This window comes from Dama dama, chromosome 26 (genome assembly GCF_033118175.1).
Source record: "Dama dama isolate Ldn47 chromosome 26, ASM3311817v1, whole genome shotgun sequence".
Taxonomy (NCBI): domain Eukaryota; kingdom Metazoa; phylum Chordata; class Mammalia; order Artiodactyla; family Cervidae; genus Dama; species Dama dama.
Window position 1 is genome coordinate 28,779,681 of NC_083706.1, and position 21,012 is coordinate 28,800,692.

General features: G+C 39.6%; 1 protein-coding gene and 1 non-coding gene across 2 annotated transcripts in view; both read left to right on the forward strand.

Moving 5' to 3' along the window:
- Positions 1-1,901: 1,901 nt before the first annotated feature.
- Positions 1,902-1,973, forward strand: TRNAC-GCA (transfer RNA cysteine (anticodon GCA)). The gene has a single exon. It is a non-coding gene; the product is annotated as a tRNA-Cys (tRNA).
- An 11,065-nt stretch (positions 1,974-13,038) lies between these two features.
- The window catches only part of PDE7B (phosphodiesterase 7B), a 344,452-nt gene continuing 336,478 nt past the window's right edge, over positions 13,039-21,012 (forward strand). Inside the window, exon 1 of the mRNA XM_061130037.1 lies at positions 13,039-13,438. Coding sequence (XP_060986020.1) covers positions 13,418-13,438 — 21 coding nt within the window. The 5' untranslated portion in view covers positions 13,039-13,417. The remainder of the gene's footprint in view (positions 13,439-21,012) is intronic.

Consider the following 21,012-nt stretch of genomic DNA (forward strand, 5'->3'; position numbering starts at 1 on the left):
TTTCTATTAGACTCGGGAAATGATATATTTGGATCAATTTTACAGCTTCTTAAAAAACAAAAAAGTTAAAAGCCCCTGCTGCCTATTCATTGGTCAGCCAGGTGTATGATTTGAAGAAGGTAGGAAAATCTGTATTGATTTAAGATCATGTCACATAGAAAATGTGGTAATGAAATTGTGTCATGGCAATTGCCAGGCATAGGAGATAACGGGGGAAAACAATTGAGCACTCTAGAGAAAAATGCATCCTTATTTTCAATCTCCTGTTAAAACATGTCCCAGGCTATTCTTTAACCTGAGAATCAAGAATATTTTCCTGTTGACAGATGTCTACCTCAATAAGTAAGCTGAAAGAGTCATCCTGGTCATATAAAATGTTGTATGTATGTGTCTTTCTGTCCACATACTAAACACTGGAAATAGTTTTCATGCCACTAATTAATTTTGCATGTGATTTATTTGACTTAAACATTTTTTTTTTAATTTCATGTAACACATGAATTATGGCCAACATGGCAGATCCACACTGTACCTAAGCATCTCTACTTGCCCCTCTCTTCAGATAAATGTTCAAAGTCACCATAATGTGATTGTAAATCTGAAGAAGAAAGTCATCACATGCCCCTGGGTTGTTTTTTGTTTTTGTTTTTGTTTTACAGGGAGATTCTGAAGTCTATGTGGTATGGACTTAGCCATGTCTAGGTAGATCTGATAATATTAAAAGTTCGTCGTCTCCTCCAGCGTGAAGCTGCAAGATGCACACCCTTGTTCTATTTCTTAAGTGATTGGTTAAAGCCAGTTAGTGACACTGAGATAAGAGAGCTGAGATGAATAAATTGGCCCCTCCCTTAATACAAGGATCTGTTTCTCAGGAAATATCTGGTTTGCTATCATTAGAAGTATCTACTCCTTTTACTGCATACACCCACATTATGCCAGTTCTGCATGTATTCCCATTGTTCTTCTGAGGTCCCCCAAATAAATGTAAAGGTGGAGTTTCCGGCTGCTAGCAAGCCTCCCTGAGACATAATTTCTTACAGCTTTATTTTAATGCTAGGTGGAATATTTGTTCCACTGCCCCTGCCCATCAAAACCTTTGTCTTCTTGCAAAATAAGAGCCCTATGCATTGGTCACTCATTAAAGTATCCAATTTCTGTCCCCTGGGTTCACATAATCTGGATTCCCAGCACAATTTAACTGCTCCTGGGTTACTGGCTATGCAGCTGTAAAGACCTCCTTTCAGTCTTTTTGAATTATATCCTTTGACTTACACATAAATTCTCTACCCACTCTCGCTTGTTCGTCAATTCAGTCATTAAAGAGAGCCAAGTATTGATGGCATCAGGTTCTGTATTAGGTGCTGGGAACATATATCTAGTTAGACTTGGTCCAATGACATCATAAAGCTTACTGCCTAATGGAGGTATATTGTTATTTTCAGTTGCTAAATCGTGTCTGACTCTGTAAGTCCATGGACTGCAGCGCACTAGGCTCCTCTGTCCTTCACCGTCTCCTGGGGTTTGCTCAAATTCATGTCCATTGAGTCGGTGATGCTATCTAACCATCTCATTCTCTGCCACCTCCTTCTCCTTTTGCCTTCAGTCTTTCCCAGCATCAAAAAGTCTTTTTCCAGTGAGTTGGCTCTTCATATCAGGTGGCCAGAGTATTACAGTTTTAGCTTCAGCATCAGTCCTTCCAGTGAGTATTCAGGGTTGACTTTCCTTTAGGTTTGATCTCCTTGCAGTCTAAGGGACTCTCAAGAGTCTTCTCCAGCACCACAATTTAAAAGCATTAATTCCTCGGTGCTCAGCCATCTTTATGGTCAACTCTCACATCCGTACATGACTACTGGAAAATCCATAATTTTGATTATATGGACTTTTGTAGTAGTTTCAGGGCTTCCCTGGTGGCTCAGAGGTTAAAGCATCTGCCTGCAATGCAGGAGACCCAGGTTCAATCCCTGGGTCGGGAAGATCCCCTGGAGAAGGAAATGGCAACCCACTCCAGTATTCTTGCCTGGAGAATCCCATGGACAGAGGAGCATGGTAGGCTACAGTCCACCGGGTCGCAGAGTCGGACACGACTGAGCGACTTCACTTCACTACTGCTTTACTGAAAAGTCTCTGCAAAGTGGTCTCTGCTTTACTGAATACTTAAGGAAGCTGTATATGTGCTTTCCTAAAATAAAATGCTTTCCTACTTACTAGAAGACTACCAAAAAATAATATGTGAGTTGAACTTTCCTTAAATGGAATTCAGGTTTTAAATGCCCTGATGCAGCTTACTATTTTAGGGAATCCTGTAAGGTTAATAATCAAACTTTAGTTTTAAAATTTTTATTATGAATCTGAACTTTTGCAATGAGAAATTTTGTTTAATGTTGGAAACTTTCATAAATAGTTCAAAAAAGTCCAGCATTTCAAAAAATGCATAAAAGTAAACATTTATTAATATAAATGGAATCTCTATTTTAAATGCTCTCAGGGCAATTGTGATTTAAAGCAATCCTGATATAACAACGCAAAGAACATAATTAACCATTAACTTATTTTTAATGGTTAGGACTTATTTTAATAAGTTAGGACTTTCAAATTATAATTTCTGTGATACAAAAGCAAAAAATTTAGCAATATAAAAATTTAATCAATAGGAAAAGCAAAATGAAAATTATGGGAAAATAAATGTTGATTCAATGAAAAGAAACACACTGACAGTTCATTGCACAAGACCTTTTTACCTCTTGTGTTTGAGGAAGCAAATTCCCTTGAAGTCTTTGCCTTGGAATCTCTGTTCTGCCATGTTTTACTCCGTTAGGGCTACCGTAACAAAATACCATGAACTGATGGCTTAAACAACAGAAACAGTCACAGTTCTGGAGGCCAGAAATTCAAAACCAAGATGTCAGCAGGGCTGGTTTTATTCTGAGGCGTCTCTTTTGGATGTTAAACAGATGTCTTCCCCTCTGCTATCTATAAGTGTTCTAATCTCCTCTTCTAATAAAGACACCTGATTTGGGATTAAGATCCTATTCTTACAAGTTCATTTTAACTTAATTACCTCTTTAAAGGCTCTAGCTCTGAATGTAGTCACATTCTGAGGTTCTGGGGTTAGGGCTTCAGTCTATGGACGTGGGGGCACAACACAGCCCATAACACATCTCTAGATTAGAGAATTCCATTTTACAAATAAATAGCAATGCATGCTTTTTTTCCTCCTATAAAAACTTCAGTTTAGAGTAGGTTATCAGATAACTGCTATATTCACAGTAGACACTTTCTGAAAATCAGTTGATGAGATGATAACAGTGCCTATGTTGGAGAGCAGAGAGCAGAAGAATGAAAAATGGGCCCCCCAGATGAATGGAAAGTGAGTGGAGAATTGCGTTAGAAAATCCATGGCTGATTCATATCAATGTATGACAAAACCCACTGGGAAAAAAAAAAGAAAAATAATAAAAAAAAAAAAAAAAAAGAAAATGCTGCCAAGGAGCTACCTGCAGGAAGGTATGTTCACAGGTAGCTGGATCAAGGTGGGGAGGGCAGAGCTGCAGAAAGATCTCCTGATGCCTGCAGGCTGAGAAGGAGTCCAGTTACACAGGAGGAAGTGTGTAACTGAAGCTAAATTGTGATTTACAAATTCGCCCTGGTGAGGAGCGGTTAATGTTAAACATTAAATGCTAGAGGTTAGACGTTCTTTACTTCTTGCTTTTCAGTTGTTCTTTCTGTTTGATGTTTTTGCCATGGTTCCAAGCTGAATTAGCACTTTGGAGGGATGATCTCGAAAAGCTGATTTAGGAAATAGTTTTGCTGAAAGAACAGCAGTGGTACGAGGAAAAGAGAAAATGATCTTAAATGCATAGGAGGAAATCTGGTGGTGGGGCAATACTTCTCTTCTGCCAAACTTAAGTAATTCATTCTTAATGTATTTTTTGCTGATGAGATAAGCCCTGGCTCATGGTAGGCGCTCAGCAAATATTTGTAAATATTATTAATGTTTACTTTATACTTACCAATAGCTTTCCTGCAAAGAAGTAAAAATTCCATTTTCAAAGGTATTAAGATGTGCTCTCATTGTCCTCACTATCCGCTCGCCCACAAGGAGAAGGATTCAGATGGGCAGATCGGGTTACAATGAAGCAGAAAGGAGAAGCTGGTATAGAAAATAGCATCAGTTGTCAGGAGAGTGAGTTGTAATTTGGAAGGGTGGGGTGTGCCAGAAGGCTCAGATCAGATTGAGCATGAGGATTAGAACCGTAGGGGCTTTGAACCAGGAGAGATAGGCTAAGAGGCTGATGAGCTGGTCAGTACCCCCTGAGGATGTTAGAGGTTATACCTCTTTTTCTAAAGTCTTAAAACTTCTGAATTTTGAAGCATGGGTGTTTTCCCTTTCTCTAAACACAATTTTGGGGGGTCCTATGATACAGGTTCTTTTTTAGGTTCTTTTCTACCTGAATTGCTACTTTCCCCCCATATTTTTGCAGGCTTCTCTTCCTTTGCCTACCTCTTAAATATTGGTGCTCCTTTTTTTCCCCCAGACCCTCTTTTTAAAATATATCATAGTATATATGTTTAATACATATCATGTATGTTTTATATAGGTTGAAAATATCTTTAAAACTATCCCTTGACCTTAAAGTTTATTTTAGTGGCTTGGATCATGCGGAAGACTTTAATTTTGGCATAAAACATGAGTTTGAATAAACTCCAGGAGTTGGCAATGGACAGGGAGGCCTGGTGTGCTGCAGTCCATGGGGTTGCAAAGAGTCGGACACGGTTGAGTTACTGAACTGAACTGAGTTTGAATGGTAGTTCTCTCCTGATGTCCCCATATCCATCCTCTATTTATTAAAACATTTTATTGTGGATACTATGGAAGTGAAACTAGTGAAAGTGTTAGTCACTCAATCATATCTGAGACCCCACAGACTGTAGCCCTCCAGGCTCCTCTGTCCAAGGAATTCTCCAGGCAAGAATACTGAAGTGGATAGCCATTCCCTCCTCCAGGGGATCTTCCCAACCCAGGCATCGAACCCAGGTCTCCTGCATTACAGGTGGATTCTTTACTCTCTGGGCCACCAGGGAAGCCCCTTATAGCTAATTGTTAGGTACAAAAGGTGTTCTGTTTCCCTCTTAGCAGATTAACGTGTTCCATCCTGAAACACATTTTTCCTTAGATTCCATAACACCATCAGTTCAGTTCAGTTCAATTGCTCAGTCATGTCCGACTCTTTGCGACCCCATGGACTGCAGCACACCAGGCTCCCTGTCCATTACCAACTCCTGAAGCTTGGTGAAACTCATGTCCATTGAGTCAGTGGTGCTATCCAACCATCTCATCCTCTGTCGTCCCTTTCTCCTACTGCCTTCAATGTTTCCCAACATGAGGGTCTTTTCTTTGTGGCATTTGCTATTTTGTCTTTTTGAAGTTCTTTGCATTAGGTGGCCAAAGTACTGGAGTTTCAGCTTCAGCATCAGTCCTTCGATGAATATTCAGGACTGATTTCCTTTAGGATGGACTGGTTGGATCTCCTTGCAGTCCAAGGGACTCTCAAGAGTCTTCTCCAACACCACAGTTCAAAAGCATCAATTCCTTAGCATTCAGCTTTCTTTATAGTCCAACTCTCACATCCATAACATTACTACTGGAAAAACCATAGCTAAAAACCATAACACCATATTCTCTTCTTTTTTTTTCTCGTGTTGCCACTTTGCCCATATTTTTATAGGCTTCTCTTCCTTTGTGTACCCCTTAAATGTTAGGATTCCTTTTGGTTTTCCCCCAGATTCTCTCCTATCATGATGCAAGACACACTTTCTGAATGATCCCATAGGCTCATATGACTTCTTTCACCAATATCATGGTATCAAAACCTCTAAACCTAGTTTTTCTGCTGCGTTTTATAACAACGTATCCATCTTCACTTTGATGTACTGAATGTACATCTTCCCTGCCAGACCTAACTCAACAAGTGGCACCGTTTGTCATGCCTGAAACTTGAGTGCCTTCTTTGACAGTCTCATTCCTTAGCCTCATCCCACAGTAAATCTCTCATCTCTCACCTTCAATCCATCACCAAATTATATTGATGACATTTCCTAACCAACTGTTAAATCTGCTCATATCCCCTTTCCACATCACCACCACCCTATTCCAAACCACCATACTTTCTCTTCTGGTCAAGCCACCAGACTTCCTTTTTCTGGTCTCCATACAACTGTCAAACTAATATTTCAATAAACTTAACATTTCAGTACAGATCTGGTCATGTTGTTTATTGTACGAAACTCTTCACTATGTCTCCATTTTTCTTGGATGAAAGTCCAAATTTCTGAATATGATTAAAAACCCACATACTGTCTTCACTTTTTTCACTGTAACCACACTGAGCTCACTTTGGTCCCAAAAATGAACCATGCTCATCTTCACCTATCTTTGTGTTATCATCTCAGCATGCAGTATGCATGCATCCCTGGTACCGCCTATTTCTATTGGCATTTCTCCTTACTCATCTCAAGTATTCTTTTTACCAGAATATCTTTTACTTATTTTAGACTTCAGATGTGACTTTGTTCAGGGAGAAGCCTTTTGGGGTTGAAAATCTGGTGTTCATTTCTTCCTTAAATACTCTCAAACTATCCTGAACTTCCCTTCTCATATTATATATTTCACCATAGTGTAATCACCAGTTTAGTTGTCTGTATCCAGCATGAGACCATTTAGCTAATAGTAATTCAGTAGTGTTATTTTAATTCCCTAGTCACAAGCCTTTAATAATCCCTCATTCGTTAATTAGTAAAGGTCAGATTCCAGATTTAACTTTCTACAATTTTTCACTAATCTACTATGTTGGCATTGCAACCTATTATTCCTTTCCCATATCTCATATTCCCATTATACTTAAACTAACACAACAGGCCAGTCCTTCAACCTAACATGTGTTTTCCTGGTCCAGGATAAATGAAATCTCCATCATTATGCATTCTTCCCAAATTCCCCCATGTAGAAGTAATCTCCCCTTTCTCTGAATTTTCATTGTGTCTTTTTATTTTCAGAGCCTTGTTGCATCTTTTCTCGCATTACTATTATAAAACATAGTCTTAGTTTTGAAGCCAAGTATATAACTTTTAAAGTTAGAGACCACATCCTTTTGATCTCTGTCATTCCCCAGTAGTATGTTGAACATTAACCACTGGGTTCTGCCTGTGATATATACTCAGTATTTCTTGAACAAATTTAACATCTGTAAGACCACTGAGAAATTTATCTTCCTAGAGATGCAGCAGGAGAAAAATCATCTTTTCTATCTATTAATAGAGAAAATAGAGAGTTGAATTATAAAGGAGAGAAAACGACTAAGAGTGGTCATTTCTATGAGTCATGGGCTATTTAAGAGGATTTGGGAAGAAAATGAAAAGACTAGAATAAGGTGACTCCTTTAAGGTTATTTTTATAACTAATAAATTTCAGAAAATGTGGTCACTTCAAATATCATGTTTCAAAGAACACTCCAAAGTATGTATTAAGTAATTATGCCTCAGAATACCAGCTCATATTTTAAACACAGTAGTCTCAGATGGATATTACTGTGTTTGGTAGAGATGATTAGACAGGTATATATATAATTCTTAAAGTTTTCTTGAGCTGCAAGTGGTGAAGTATTTACAGCAGGGAGAGAAGTGTCCCCTCTAGGAAACACTGACACTATATTGAATTTGTTTAACTCCTGTTAAAAGTAACAAAAAGCCAACTTAAATGGCTGCAGGCAAAAACAAGATTTCCTTGGCCTCACATAATTGACAGGATTACGCCATTCATGTTGTATAACAAAATATCATAGTCTGTGTATTTAACAATAGAAATGTGTTCTCTCATACTTCTGAAAACTGGAAGTCCAAGATCACAGAGCCAGCAGAGTTGATATCTGATGAAGGCTCTTCCTGGCTCATAGATGATTATATCCTCAAATGGTAGAAAGAGAGGATGGTCTGGTGTCTCCTCCTTTTCTTGTAAGGTACCATACTGACTGGCTTGAGGGTCCAACCTTATGACCTCATTTAACCTTAAGTACCTCCTTATGGACCCTAACTCCAAATACGGTCACATTGGAGATCAGGACATAAATATGTTTCGGAGGGAGTGGGTGCAGGGGAGACACAATTCAGTCCCTAACAGTGACTGTAGAAACTTGACTTCTGAGAGATCACTGTCTTTCTTACGCATCTACCTCTGTGGATCCTCCTTTCTGGTCTCTTTTTCTGGATCATTTTCACTTTCCCAATATCTAAACATTAGGAGTTCCCAGCGTTTAGACCTTGAGTCTGTTCTCATGCTCTAAGTGATTTTGTGCACACCCATGACATTCAATACCAATTCGCCTTTGGTTCTGGACAGTATCTCATAGAAACTGTAAAGGTAACATGCTGTGTGGTATCATGTTAAGTCATGACAACTAAACTCAAATATGCCTTCAGTGCTCTTGACCAAAGAACAGTGCTCTTTACTCTCCAGATGACTAGTTCACATATTCTCTTTTCAAACCTCCACCTCTCTTAGTCAATACTCCTAATTCCTATTCCACTGAGAAATTAGAAGTCACAAAGAACTTTCATTCACAACATGACCACAACCCATCTAGCCCTACTTCTATCATTCACTCTGCCTTCTCTCCTATTTCTATGGATGAATCATCCATGCTACTTTCAAAGCCAAAGTGAAAAGTGACAAAGTGAAGTCACTCAGTCGTGTCTGACTCTTTGCGACCCCGTGGACTGTAGCCTACCAGGCTCCTCTGTCCATGGGATTCTCCAGGCAAGAATACTGGACTGGGTTGCCATTTCCTTCTCCAGGGGATCTTCCCGACCCAGGGATCAAACCCAGGTCTCCCTCATTGCAGGCAGATGTTTTACCCTCTGAGCCACCAGGGAAGCCCCAATCACCCTTAATTAGTGTTCCATCACTGCTATAATGAATTAACCCAGACTTTCATGGATCTGGAGGTGGACTTTGCTAGGTACTCTGCTTAGAGTCTCACAAGACTAGAAACAAGGGGTCAGCTGGTCTGTGTTCCTTTTTCAAGGCTCTGCAGGAAAATCCATTTCCAAGTTCATTCAGGTTATCAGAAGAATCCAATTCCTTGCAGCTGTAGGACTAAAGTGACTTTCCTTGCTGGCTGTCAGCTGGGGGTAGCCTTAGCTTCTAGAGGCCTCTCTCTGCCTTGCACATGGGTCCTACATCTCAGAGTCAGTTGTGGGATGCTAAATACTTGTGACATTTGGAATTTCTCTAACTTCTTATTCTGCTTCATCTCCTCTCTCTTTCCAGTCAGAGAAAGTTCTCTGCTTTTAAGGATCCCTGTGATTAGATTGAGCATACCCAAATAATCCAGGACAATCTCTCTCTTTTAAAATCCATAACCTTCATTGTATCTTCAAAGTCCCTTTCACCATGTAATAGAATATATTCAACTGATTCCAGGGACTAGAGTGTGGACATCTTTGGCAGGTTATTCTGCTTATCACATACTCCATTTGTGCTCCAATAATTTCTCCTTCTGTCCTTGCAACACTAATTATTTCTTTCAACTGGGTCTTTTTTGACAGCATACAAAATGCTGATATTTCTCCCATGTTAAAAATGCTTCCTTGATTTCACTTTCTTTCCAATTACTGTCCCCATTTCTCTGTTCTCACTGGAGGAAACCACCTTGAAAGAATTGCTGTCTACCCCCAATTGTCCTTCCATTCTCTCTTGATCTTTCACCCTTTCTACCATACTAAACCTGATTTTGTCAAGGGCACAGAGGATTACACATTTTAAATTCAAGGGTCAATTTTCAACCTTCATCTAAATTTCGTTTTACAAAGCTCACCATTGAAACTTTCATTTGGCTTCCAGGATACCCCAGTCTTAGCTTATTTCTTACCTCTTGGGAGCTCCTTCTGAGTCTCCTTTGCTGGGTCTTCCTCGTTTCCTGACTACTTAATCTCGGGCTACCTGAGGCTTTTCCATCTGTATTCATTTCCCTGGTAATTATATCCAGCTTCATGGTTTCAAATACGATGAATATACAGTGACTTCCAAAGTTATGTCTATAGCCTAAAACTGTCCCCTGAACTCTAAGCTTATATATTCAACTACCCTTTCCATATCTCCATGTAGACATCCTATAGGCAAAGGTAACACATTCACTGTCAAACTCTTTATCTTCCCTCCAAAGGCTGTTCTTCCCACTCTTGGTCAATGCCAGTGCAATTCTTCCATTTAATGGAACCCAACATATTGGAAATGTTAGTGTCTCCTCTCACTAATCTACCTCCCTTATCCCTAGTGTCCGATCCACTTTAAAATCCTATTATTTCCAAAACCAAAATATAACCAGAAGCCAACCACTTCTAGCCATCAAAGCCATCCATTGACACTACTGTGATGTCTGGCTTGTTTTATTTCAATATTCAAAATTTATTTCAATATTCAGTACCCTCTATCAGTTCCCTTTCGTCCAGTCTGACCTCCACACAACTACCAGTGAGCCTATTAAAGGCTAGTCTGCTTAGAACCCTACTTCTTTCAGAGTAAAAGCCAAAGTCTTTCCGATGACCAAGAATGCCCTACCTGATCTGCATGCTGTAGGCCCATTGCCACCTCCTGCTGCTCACCATTCCTTGACCTCAGAGTCTTTGCCCTTGCTCTGTGCCTCTTCCTTCCTTGTTCAAGTATCACCTTTGTCATGAGACCCTCCCTAGATATTCAGTTTAAAATTGCTAGACTCCATCTGACCAATAACGCTTCCTGGTCATATTTTTTCCTCCATAGTATTATCACTATTCAGTACCCTATTATAAACTGTCTCCCCTCAGAAGAATCTAAATTTTATGAGGGTAAGGGCTTCTGGGTTAATCTGTTTGCGCTTTTCACTCCTGCATCGCCAACACTAGGAACAGTGCCGGGTACAGAGTAGGCAATCGGTCACTATTTGTTGCTTTTGAGTGAAGGTCCAGAACCACTCTTCAGTTTATCTCAGAACCAGGTTCTTCTCTTGGTCTTCCCCAAGTCAGCGTGTGGCAACTCTGTTTCTTTGCTGAAGCCAGGATCCTGGGAAGTATCTTTGGTTCCTCTCTCTCATACCCCATATCTTGAAATCCTGCCAGTTACACACACACACGCACACACACACACACCCTCCAGACACACACACACACACACACACACACACACACACACCCCCTCCAGAATTCTGCCCTCTCATTCTGTCCACTGCTTACGCCCAAATTCAAGCTGTTATTGCAGTGCCCTCACTATTGGTCTCCCTGCCTCAACACTGGCTCCCCAGGGCCTATTTTCCACACAGAAGATAAAGGAAATCATAGGCTTTCTTTAGTTCAAAACAGTCTGTTCGGTTTTCTACCTCGGGATAAATGCTAATCCTTTTCGGGGCCAGTGAGATGCTTCCAGATCTTGTCCCAGACATATCTCCCTGAACCCATCTCTTCCTATTGTTCGTTGTCTTCCAGCCACTCTATTTCCCTTTTTGTTTCTTGAACTTGTGCCACATATTCCCCTGCCTCAGGCCTTCCCATGGTTCCTCTGCCTGGCAGCAGAGACACGGGTGACCGCTTATTTACTTCATTCAGGCCTTTGCTCCCATTTGCTTTAAAAGCGTGCATCCCTAATCATCATTTCTTAAACAACACACACCTGTGCATATGTATATACACACACAGATACACCTGTGCCCTTATTTCCCTTTATTTCAAAGCCCTTATTATCAACTGACATTATGTATTAACCTATTTTTATTGCCTGTCTTCCTTCTTCTCCAAAACCTAAACTACATGAAAGCAGATACCACCTGTTTTGTTCCCACTTCTGTATCTTCAGCATCAAAGATGAACCCCAACAACTACAGTCTCACTTAACTCTAGTATGTAGTATCTCAGACAGCTATCAATACCTTCTTTCTCAAAGAATCTGTATTCATATTTGAAAAAGGACTCATCTTTCTTAAAAGTTGCGCTTACCCCTAAAACATTGTTTCTAAGGCAATGGAGAAATCAGATTGGTCAGTCTGGGTCACGTGCCCCTTATAGTTCTTTTGGAGGGGAGGGTCTTAAGAGGAAGGCAGTGCAGTCTCTTGATAGAGGAAGGAAAGTCTTCAAAGGAGGGGGAAAAAAGAGGTTCTGTTAGCAGAATGGGGCGGGGGGTGGGGGGAGAAGGGAGAGGATATGGGGGAGGCAGAAACAACAGATGGCCACCACTGAGATTTTCCAGAGTGGGAAGAGAAATACAGGGATGAGCTGGGGGCCCTGGTAGAGGAATTCTCCCTAAATAACTGTACCTTCACACAGTTTGGGCGAGAACGTGCTGAAGCCCCCGGCATGCTTGTGTGGTATCCCCGTGCTCTGCTTCTTGAATGATCCCCGTGGGGAGTTGCAGGAGGGATCTCCCTGGCATGAGTAATCCTGACGCTTCACCGCAGAAGCTGGAGGAAAAGAGAGAAAAGCAGGGACCAGCAGCATAAACATAATTTCTGTTCTTCCCTACACAGACTATCGTTCACTGGCTCAGAGGTGCAAGTCTGCCTCCACGGCGATCAAGATTAGCAACTCTTTGAGGGAAGGGTAAAAACGAACGAGTTCAAAAACAAGCAACAGCTGGCCCGTGGGCAAAGGTACATACACACGCATTGGGGGGAAATAGAAATCTTTGCTGCTCTCATCAAGCTCTGCGTTTTGTTGTCTTGTTTTGTTTTCGGATACACCTCGCCACAAGGTATTTTAAATTGTTAAAATTTATTCCTGAAAATAGAAAACGTGTCTTGGGTTCTCCTGAGAGTGGGGTGCCCAGGCTCAGCGCAGGCACACACACACACACACACACACACACACACACACACACACACGCATTCTTCCCATAGCACAGCACTTTAAAATTAATAGCACATGCAGAGGAAAAACTAAACCCTTTGACGTCACTCTTGAAATGAGGAAACATAAACAGAAAAGGCTCCACTCCAGTAAGCTGCCAGAGTTGAAGCCGATTGGTCTCCGCTTTTCCTTGCCTGTGGCCACTGACAGCACCTCCCAGCCCAGCAGGCCGGCTGCCTGCTCCCCCAGCCAGTCGGGGGGTCTGGGCGCTGCAGCAGCCTCAGCTCCATCCCAGCGCTTGCTGGGAGAAACCTGGTGTCCTCACCCACAGAGAGTCTCTTTCTACCTTCCTTCCTTCCTTCCCGATCTCTCTGTGTGCTTTTGGTTTTCTTTCTTTCTTTTCTTTTTTTTTTTTCTTATTTTTTTCTTACTTAATTATATTTGTAATCCTGGATGAAGTTGCTGGATTCCGCAGCACAAGTCTTCATGAACAAGCGGCAGCGCTCAGAGATTTCACGGCATTCAGAGGTCACAGAACTGCCACTATGGTTAAATGTCTTGTTTAATGGTTGAGGTAGGTACGACAGATTTCAGCGGCAACTCGTTTTTCTTGAGAGAATCCCAGGAGAGAGATGGCAGGAGTTTTATTTTAAATGAACCTGTATGTATATATTTTTTGGTCTGTGATTGTTACTACAGCAACCAGCTTTTGAATTTCCTTCCTTTTTCTAGGCAAACTGACTAAACATTATCACTTACCCTGAATTAACTGTTTCATTCCAAGCAGCCTAATGAGACACTCTGGCCTTTTCACTGGTCTTTGAGCCCCTCCTGAGAGGGTTGTGTTTTTTTCCTTTGGGTTTTTTTTTTTTTCTTTCATGAATGCAATATTTCTTCTCCAATGTAAATCTTAGAGTTGAGTCAGATTTTCTTTTTGGTGGGACAGGACAGGAAAATACTGGTAAAGAGATTGGTGAGGGTTGTGGAACAGGGAAAAAGAAATTCCATTTTTCTCTTGAGTTTGTTATGTTGGTTGATAGAAGATGAAGAAATTAGTAGGAAGGGAGAAAGAAGCTAATAATGAGACCAAAGGTAAAAAAAAAACCTATGGAAGATGTGTCCGAAATATGAACTCTTGAGGAAAATGCAATTTATCAATTTGTTGAATTTTTTAAAATGTTCTGGATTTGGAAGTCAACAGAGGAGATCCAGGCACTGAGTTACATGATCAAATGACTTAGATATCATTATTTATAAAGGAGAATAAAACTTCTTTATTAGCACTACAAATTTGCTAATTGTCTTCTACAATAGTTGAAAGCAGAGTGAGATATTTAATTATGGACTTGAGTGATTGAGCCTGGGAACTAATCAACCATCTATAGGTTCTGTTCTTCATGTGTTTGACTAGAATAACTATTAAAATGTTAGACTAAACCTCTTTGCCCCTGAAATCAGGCATATGCATTTATATACATAAACCACTAAATGTTGCAGCAAGCAGGGCAATTAAACCCAGGGTAATGTTGTTTTCAATGGCACAATATTATTTTAGGTTGAGGAGAAACTCTGCTAAAAATCATTCCTATCTAGAGTCAATTATTGTAAGAGCAATTTGAGTAATATATGGTTAATATGGATTTCCATATTACCCTTCTCAAAGTTATGCAATAACAAGACAGGATTGTTTGAAACCATTACTCTGTTTCCAAAATTTCTTGATTTTTTTCAAAGGTTTCTATTCTCAACATTAAGAGAAATTTTTAAAACTGGGTCATGTTGACAGTAAGATTAAGCAAGGTGTAAAACACATCGTGCATTTCAAAGAATTATGAAATTAACTAAGAGTGTAATGTACCAAGTTAAGAACTGCAAAAATATTAGCCCTGAAATGCAGAGGATGTGCTGTGAATGGACAATTGCTTTTCTGCAGTGCCTAGTGGGAAAACAAGGACTTTGTGTGTTGCAAATGCCTAACTGCCGCTCCTCCATTTCCTCTGCTTTATCTTTTATTACTGGCTGGTGAGACAAAGACGGGTGTCAGTAGTTACGTTTTGATTGACATTTTCTCTAATATAATGAAGTCGCTTTGTGTATGAAGTAGAAGCCCAAAGTTAACAAGTTGCAACTCCAAAGTCTGTATCCTCTTTATAAGGTTTTTCACCTGACACTAAGCTGTCTGGTTTCAGAGTGTCCTCTGTTGAACATGAGACAAAATCAGTGGTGACTATATATATGTCAGCCGATTAACTGGGAGAAACTCTTTTGAATCAAGTTACTTAGGGCAAGGATGGAAAAATCGAAGATGTGTCAGAAGCAGACATCAACTTAGAAAAAATAATTGCCCCAGTACATTTTGTAATGCCTTACATGACGTTCTTCACAAAGTTCCCCTTTGTCAGTTCTCAGTTAATACCTACTTAAAATGTTTGCTGAGAATTTACTACCCTTCATATATTGTAATTTAAATAAATTTCAACTAGGGTATTTTCAATTGTCTTTGAAAAAAGTTTTTAATGTTAAAGCCCAACCTGACGTATAATCTATTTAGGAGGGCGTTTCGAACACTGACTGGTGTTCTTTTCAGTCAAAGGAATGTGTTACCCCAAAACAGATGCAAAAGTAAGTTTCCTCAAAGTGAGATGGTACCGCCTGGGATATGCCTCTGCCTAGGAATTAATCTTCCAAAGTTGAATTTGTTAACCAGGCTCCAATCATAGGGGAAGCTGCATGTTGACTCACAGAACATGGTGTTGGAAGGAATGCATTAAGCGGTAAACTAATCCCAAGCAAGACCAAAAGGTCTTCATTATATTAAAGAGAAGTCTCAAAAGTGAGGATCAGAATAGACTTCAGAACATCTAAATGTAAAACCTATTAGGTGTTCTAAGTGATCTAACTCACATTGACTGGTAGCGGGTAATTTATGGAAGGAGGTAGGTAACTTATTGAAGAATCCTCAATGTTCAAAAATTTTTACCCAAAGACTCCACCATCCCGTGGATTCAGGTTATCTGTCCCAGAGAAGTTCACAGACAAGCAGGACTCTGTCTTCTAGGAGGTGCATCTAGCTGGGGAGAAAGAGACTTGGCATTTGGAAACGCAATGAGACCCTCTCTCTCAGTGCCTCCCCATGGTGGCATCTCCATTTCTCCTCAGAGCTTCCCCAGGGGCCTCCTCACTTTTCCTAAGAATGAGCCTTGGGGAGCATATCTATCGCTCATGTCAGAGCCATGGGGTATTTTACAGCTATCAGGACCATTGACTTTGCAAGCATCCTAGGTGACTTTGTCAACATGCTGGCTTTGATTCCTGAGGTGATACACATTTGGTGTATTGTGTGTGTGTCATGTCCGACTGTTTGCAACTCCATGGACTGGAGCCCGCCAGGTTCTTCTGTCCATACCAGTTTCCAGACAAGAATACTGGAGTGGGTTGCCATTTGCTACTCCAGGGGATCGTCCCAACCCAGAGATCAAACCCACGTCTTTTGCGTCTCCTGCATTGGCAGGCAGATTCCTTACTATTGCGCCACCTGGTATATAAGCAATGAGTCATTTGGTATATTAGCAATCTTTAAAGTTATGATACAGAAGTTTGGGGGAGAAATGGGGGAAAAGGGATGTAGAATGGAATTCTCCAGGCCAGAATACTGGAGTGGGTAGCCTTTCCCTTCTCCAGGGGATTTTCCCAACCCAGGGATCGAACCCAGGTCTCGTGCATTGCAGGCAGATTCTTTACCAGCTGGGCCACAAGGGAAGCCCAAGAATACTGGAGTGGGTAGCCTATCCCTTCTCCAGCAGATCTTCCCGACCCAGGAATCAAACCAGGGTCTCCTGCAGGCAGATTCTTTACCAACTGAGCTATCAGGGAAGCCCATGTCACTCAAAGTGACAATATCTACTATATTCCAGGCATGTTAGAGATTTGAATAAAGAGTGCAATGAAATGTGTCAACATTCTAGTGTATAATCAAGGCAGTTATACTTTCCCAAGAATTGCTTAGGTATCTAGATGATTTAATTTGTACCCAGAAAGAGATTGCATGGAGCACATTAGAAAGAGCAGCAGATAGAGACGGGACCAGACGGGACCCTTATTCAGGTTCTAACTAGTTGAGAAGCACTTGCTTACTCTTGATCCCAGTTTCATCACCTGTAAATAAATTGGTTGTATTGAGTTATTTCTTACAGTCTTTTTTTGATCAAACTTTTTATAGCATTATTATTTGGGAATTTAAAAAATTCTATTTGTATATAAAAGTGTGAGTGTCAGACTTTTATTTAAAAAATTACTATATGCTTTCCACATGTCACGATGTGGACAATATATTTGTGGTGATATCCATAAAAAATATAATGTTTAAGGGAGTCAAAGTTTTCCCATTGGTTGGTTAAGCTATTGTACAGGTTTGAGATGGTGAATTAAATCAGCACATTGGTAGTTTCTCCATCATCACTTGAACTTGGAACCATAAGAGTTCCAAAAAGCAGCAGTCCTTCAAGAACTTTGACAGCAACCCCAGATGACAGTGACCAGTTGGTACAAGCAAGAATGTTTCCTAAATTGTGATGGGCTTGACCACTGATGTAGTGTCATATGGCAGGAATGTCCTTTGTGTCAAGAAACCAATTATCCCAAAGTAGCTCAGAAGAACTGTGTGAGTTAAGGCAAATTTCTTCAGCTTTGGAGGCTTCAGTTTCCTCTGCTTTAAAATGAAGATCTTGGAATACTTCTAGGATGCCTTTTTCCTTTCCAGATTCTGTGCTTCACCATGATAGGTTAATAGGGACTTGTTAGCATTAAACTCTTTTTATTCTTCCATCTTTCCCATCCTTTATTTCTTCTACTTCCCTTAAAAGTTTGCCTGTATTCAATTGTCCAGCTTTATATAATTTCGCCTCCAAAATACCCTCATTGTCAAGGGAAAACAGAAACAAGTCCCTGGGTTTTGGGCAATTTCTCTACAGGCGGACTGTGGCCCCCCAGGGAAGACCGTGTGTCCTCACCCCATTTCTCTCCTCTGAGGCTGACATGCTGCTCCTTGGCTGTAGCACCCTTCAGACAGCAAAGGGACGTGTTCTGAGTTCATTGTATCTAGAGACTTCAACGTGACAAGTGTCTTTTTCCTAAGTGCCAATCATTGTCTTAGGCTTCCTGTATTATTTCACTTTAATATCTCCTCTGCTCCAATTCTGGTTTCTTTAGAGAATAACTGAACATGTGTTAATAACTAAGTTGGAGGAATCCTCAGAAGAAGAATGTTTTTGGTGAACTGATTGTCCATTGAGTATCTGCTCTGAGACCTTACCCCTGTGGTACGGGGGGATGGGGGGAGCTGCCTCCTCCTACTGGTGGGTTTTAGTACAATTCAGTTATCCTAATTCAGTCCCTGGTAGGATCCTCCTTGGGTCAGAGCATTCTTGCTGGCATCTCCTTGGGTGTTGATTTACAGTTAACATCTCAAGTGTGAAGAATAGGGAGCAAGGTTTGTAGCTTCAGATAAACCTAAAAATAGCATGACACAGAACACACATAAGTCTATTAAGCAATATATATTTCTTAATATCCTAGAGTGTAAATAAATACCCCAGTATTTTCAAAATTAAAATCCTTTCTTGAATGCTTTGTACATTTATTTACATACAGTAAGAAAAATGAAAATAACAGCCTTCGTCAATATATTAGTAAAGAAAGCTTATTTTATTCATACCCCTCAATCCATTCCTGTCCCTCCACACTTCCTTTCTTCCTTCCTTCCTGTCTCCTTTTCTTCTCTCTCTTGCGTTTGTAAGAAGATGGAAAAATTAAGATTGGTAATGAGACTTTGATGGCGTTTCCTCTTATAAAATTTGAAGTTTGTTTATTTTAGTTTTTCCTTTCTAGTGGCTGGTGAATTTGCATAAAATTTTTCATTGAAATTCCTGCTCAGATTCTTTTCTTATTATTAGCTTTTGTGTTTTAGATTCATAATTAGCATATAAATAAATGTAACAGACATCCTTTCTGCATGATGAAAATCATCATTACCTACTTACTGCTTCAAATACACAAAAAAAAGATTTTGTTCAAAACAGAAGTTTTTACATGATTTAAATATACTAAAGGTTTTTTGAGAGTTTTAAGAATATTCTTCTTTTCCTCTGGGGTGGCAGGTGGAGTCCAGGGTTAGTTTGGTGTGAAGAGGTATTTCCATGGGTTCAGATGTAGACGTAGGAGGTTAGTATATACTTGCGTTTGTGTGCTAAGTCACTTCAGTCATGTCTGACTCTTTGCGACCCTATGGGCTGTAGCCCACCAGGCTCCTCCGTCCATGGAATTTTCCAGGCAGGAGTACTGGAGTGGGTTGCCACTCCTTCTTCAGGGGATCTTCCCTAAGCTGGTCAAAATTTGATATCTAAAATAAAGATACTTAACGTTCAATGTTTTACATATTCTTTGACTCTAGTAAATCTTAATCTAAGAACACATCAAATTATGTTTATTTTTGCCTTCTTTGTAATATAAAAACTCAGAAGCTACCTAAACTGATAATAGGTGAGTTGTTGAGTACATTATTTTAAATCCATAGACTAGAATATCATATCACTGTTTAAAAGAGTAAGCGAGATCTACATGAACAATCTGGAATGATTTTCAAAATGTGACAAGTGGGGAAAAAGCTACATTAGCATTTGTATGGCTATATATACATATTCACACACACTGATTGAAAAGGTCTACAAATTCAAATAAAAATAACAGTGGAAGCCTCTGGGATGTAAATACTGTAGAATCGTTCATCTTTTCTCACCACTAGTTTATTATGTATGCAATGGAAAGATTATGGGTATCTGTTTACTTTCGCATGATATTTAAGTTGAAGGTGAGACAAAATTGGAAAATAAAAGGAGAAACAGTTCTGTTTTTTAATTGCTTCATTAGATTCTTCCTTCAATCCTGAGTTTCCCTCCCTTGCCTTTGACACAGCTGAGACCAGCTTGTCCCTGAAGCGAGGAGAGAGATAACCCAGGTTTCCTGCTTGAGTAACTGTGGACCAATCATTTCTCGGGGCACCAGTGTCCTCATGTACAAAACGAGAGTCTTAGTCGAGCTCAGAGTTCCTTCCAGCTTTCATATGTGTTTCAGAATTTTCATAAGAAAACTTGCTGGCCTGTTGCCTGACAACTATTTGAGACTTTTCTCCATAAACTAAAGGTACATATTTTACTCAATATATTTTATTGGTTTGAGCACTTTAAACTTTCTGTTTTATAATTAGTTTGGTGTAATTTTTCAAATTAAATATGCACAATTTACTCAAATAGTGTTTAAGGAAACCACCCATCATAGACTTTTTAAATTAAAATATGCTATAATAGCATTTATTCATAAAACAGTAGAAAACACTGTGTGTATTAAGATGGGTATTTTGTGCAGTAATACAAGCAACAGATGCTTCAGTTTCAATATGATTTATACATTTCTTGGTTTTTCAGGAGGAAAAAAAAAACTTTCATTTCCCTTTCCCATTATGCCACTTACCAGCTGTGTCCAGCAGATGAAAGAACTCAGTCATTTACAAAAGTGTAGATGCATTCTCGAAAAAGGAGATGCTGCAGTGACACAGCGGTCTAAAGAATGCCTTGATTTAGAAAAGATCATTAAATTGAAGGAAAAAGTTGTTTTCCCTGTGATAAAAATACAGTATATTTCCATGTCCGTCAGACTAGTGTTCTTGTTTTTCAATAAAATAAAAACTATTTCAATTTGGTTTTTAGTTTGATGTGGAAAATGTATTGGTCATTTTAATTATTTAGTCATTTTTATTTTCTGTTTTTCTAGATCTTTTTTTTTTTTTAATTGTGCTTGGAGTAAAGAATAACCTTTAAGTTAAAACAAAAGGGATAGACACAAAACAGAAATTTGTATGATAGGAGACTTGAATGACATTCTAGATTTTTCTCTATACATTTCTATTAATTTTTTTAAGAAAAAAATTGTTAATCATTTAAAAATAATCCAATGACTGATAATAAAGTAGCTGAGAATTACTATCTTCTTTTTCATTAATTTGTTGCTGCTAAGTGTCTGTGTGAGTGCAGGAGAGAGAGAGAGGGCAAACCCTTCTTAAACTTGAAAACAAATGTACATAAAAACTTTTCAAAC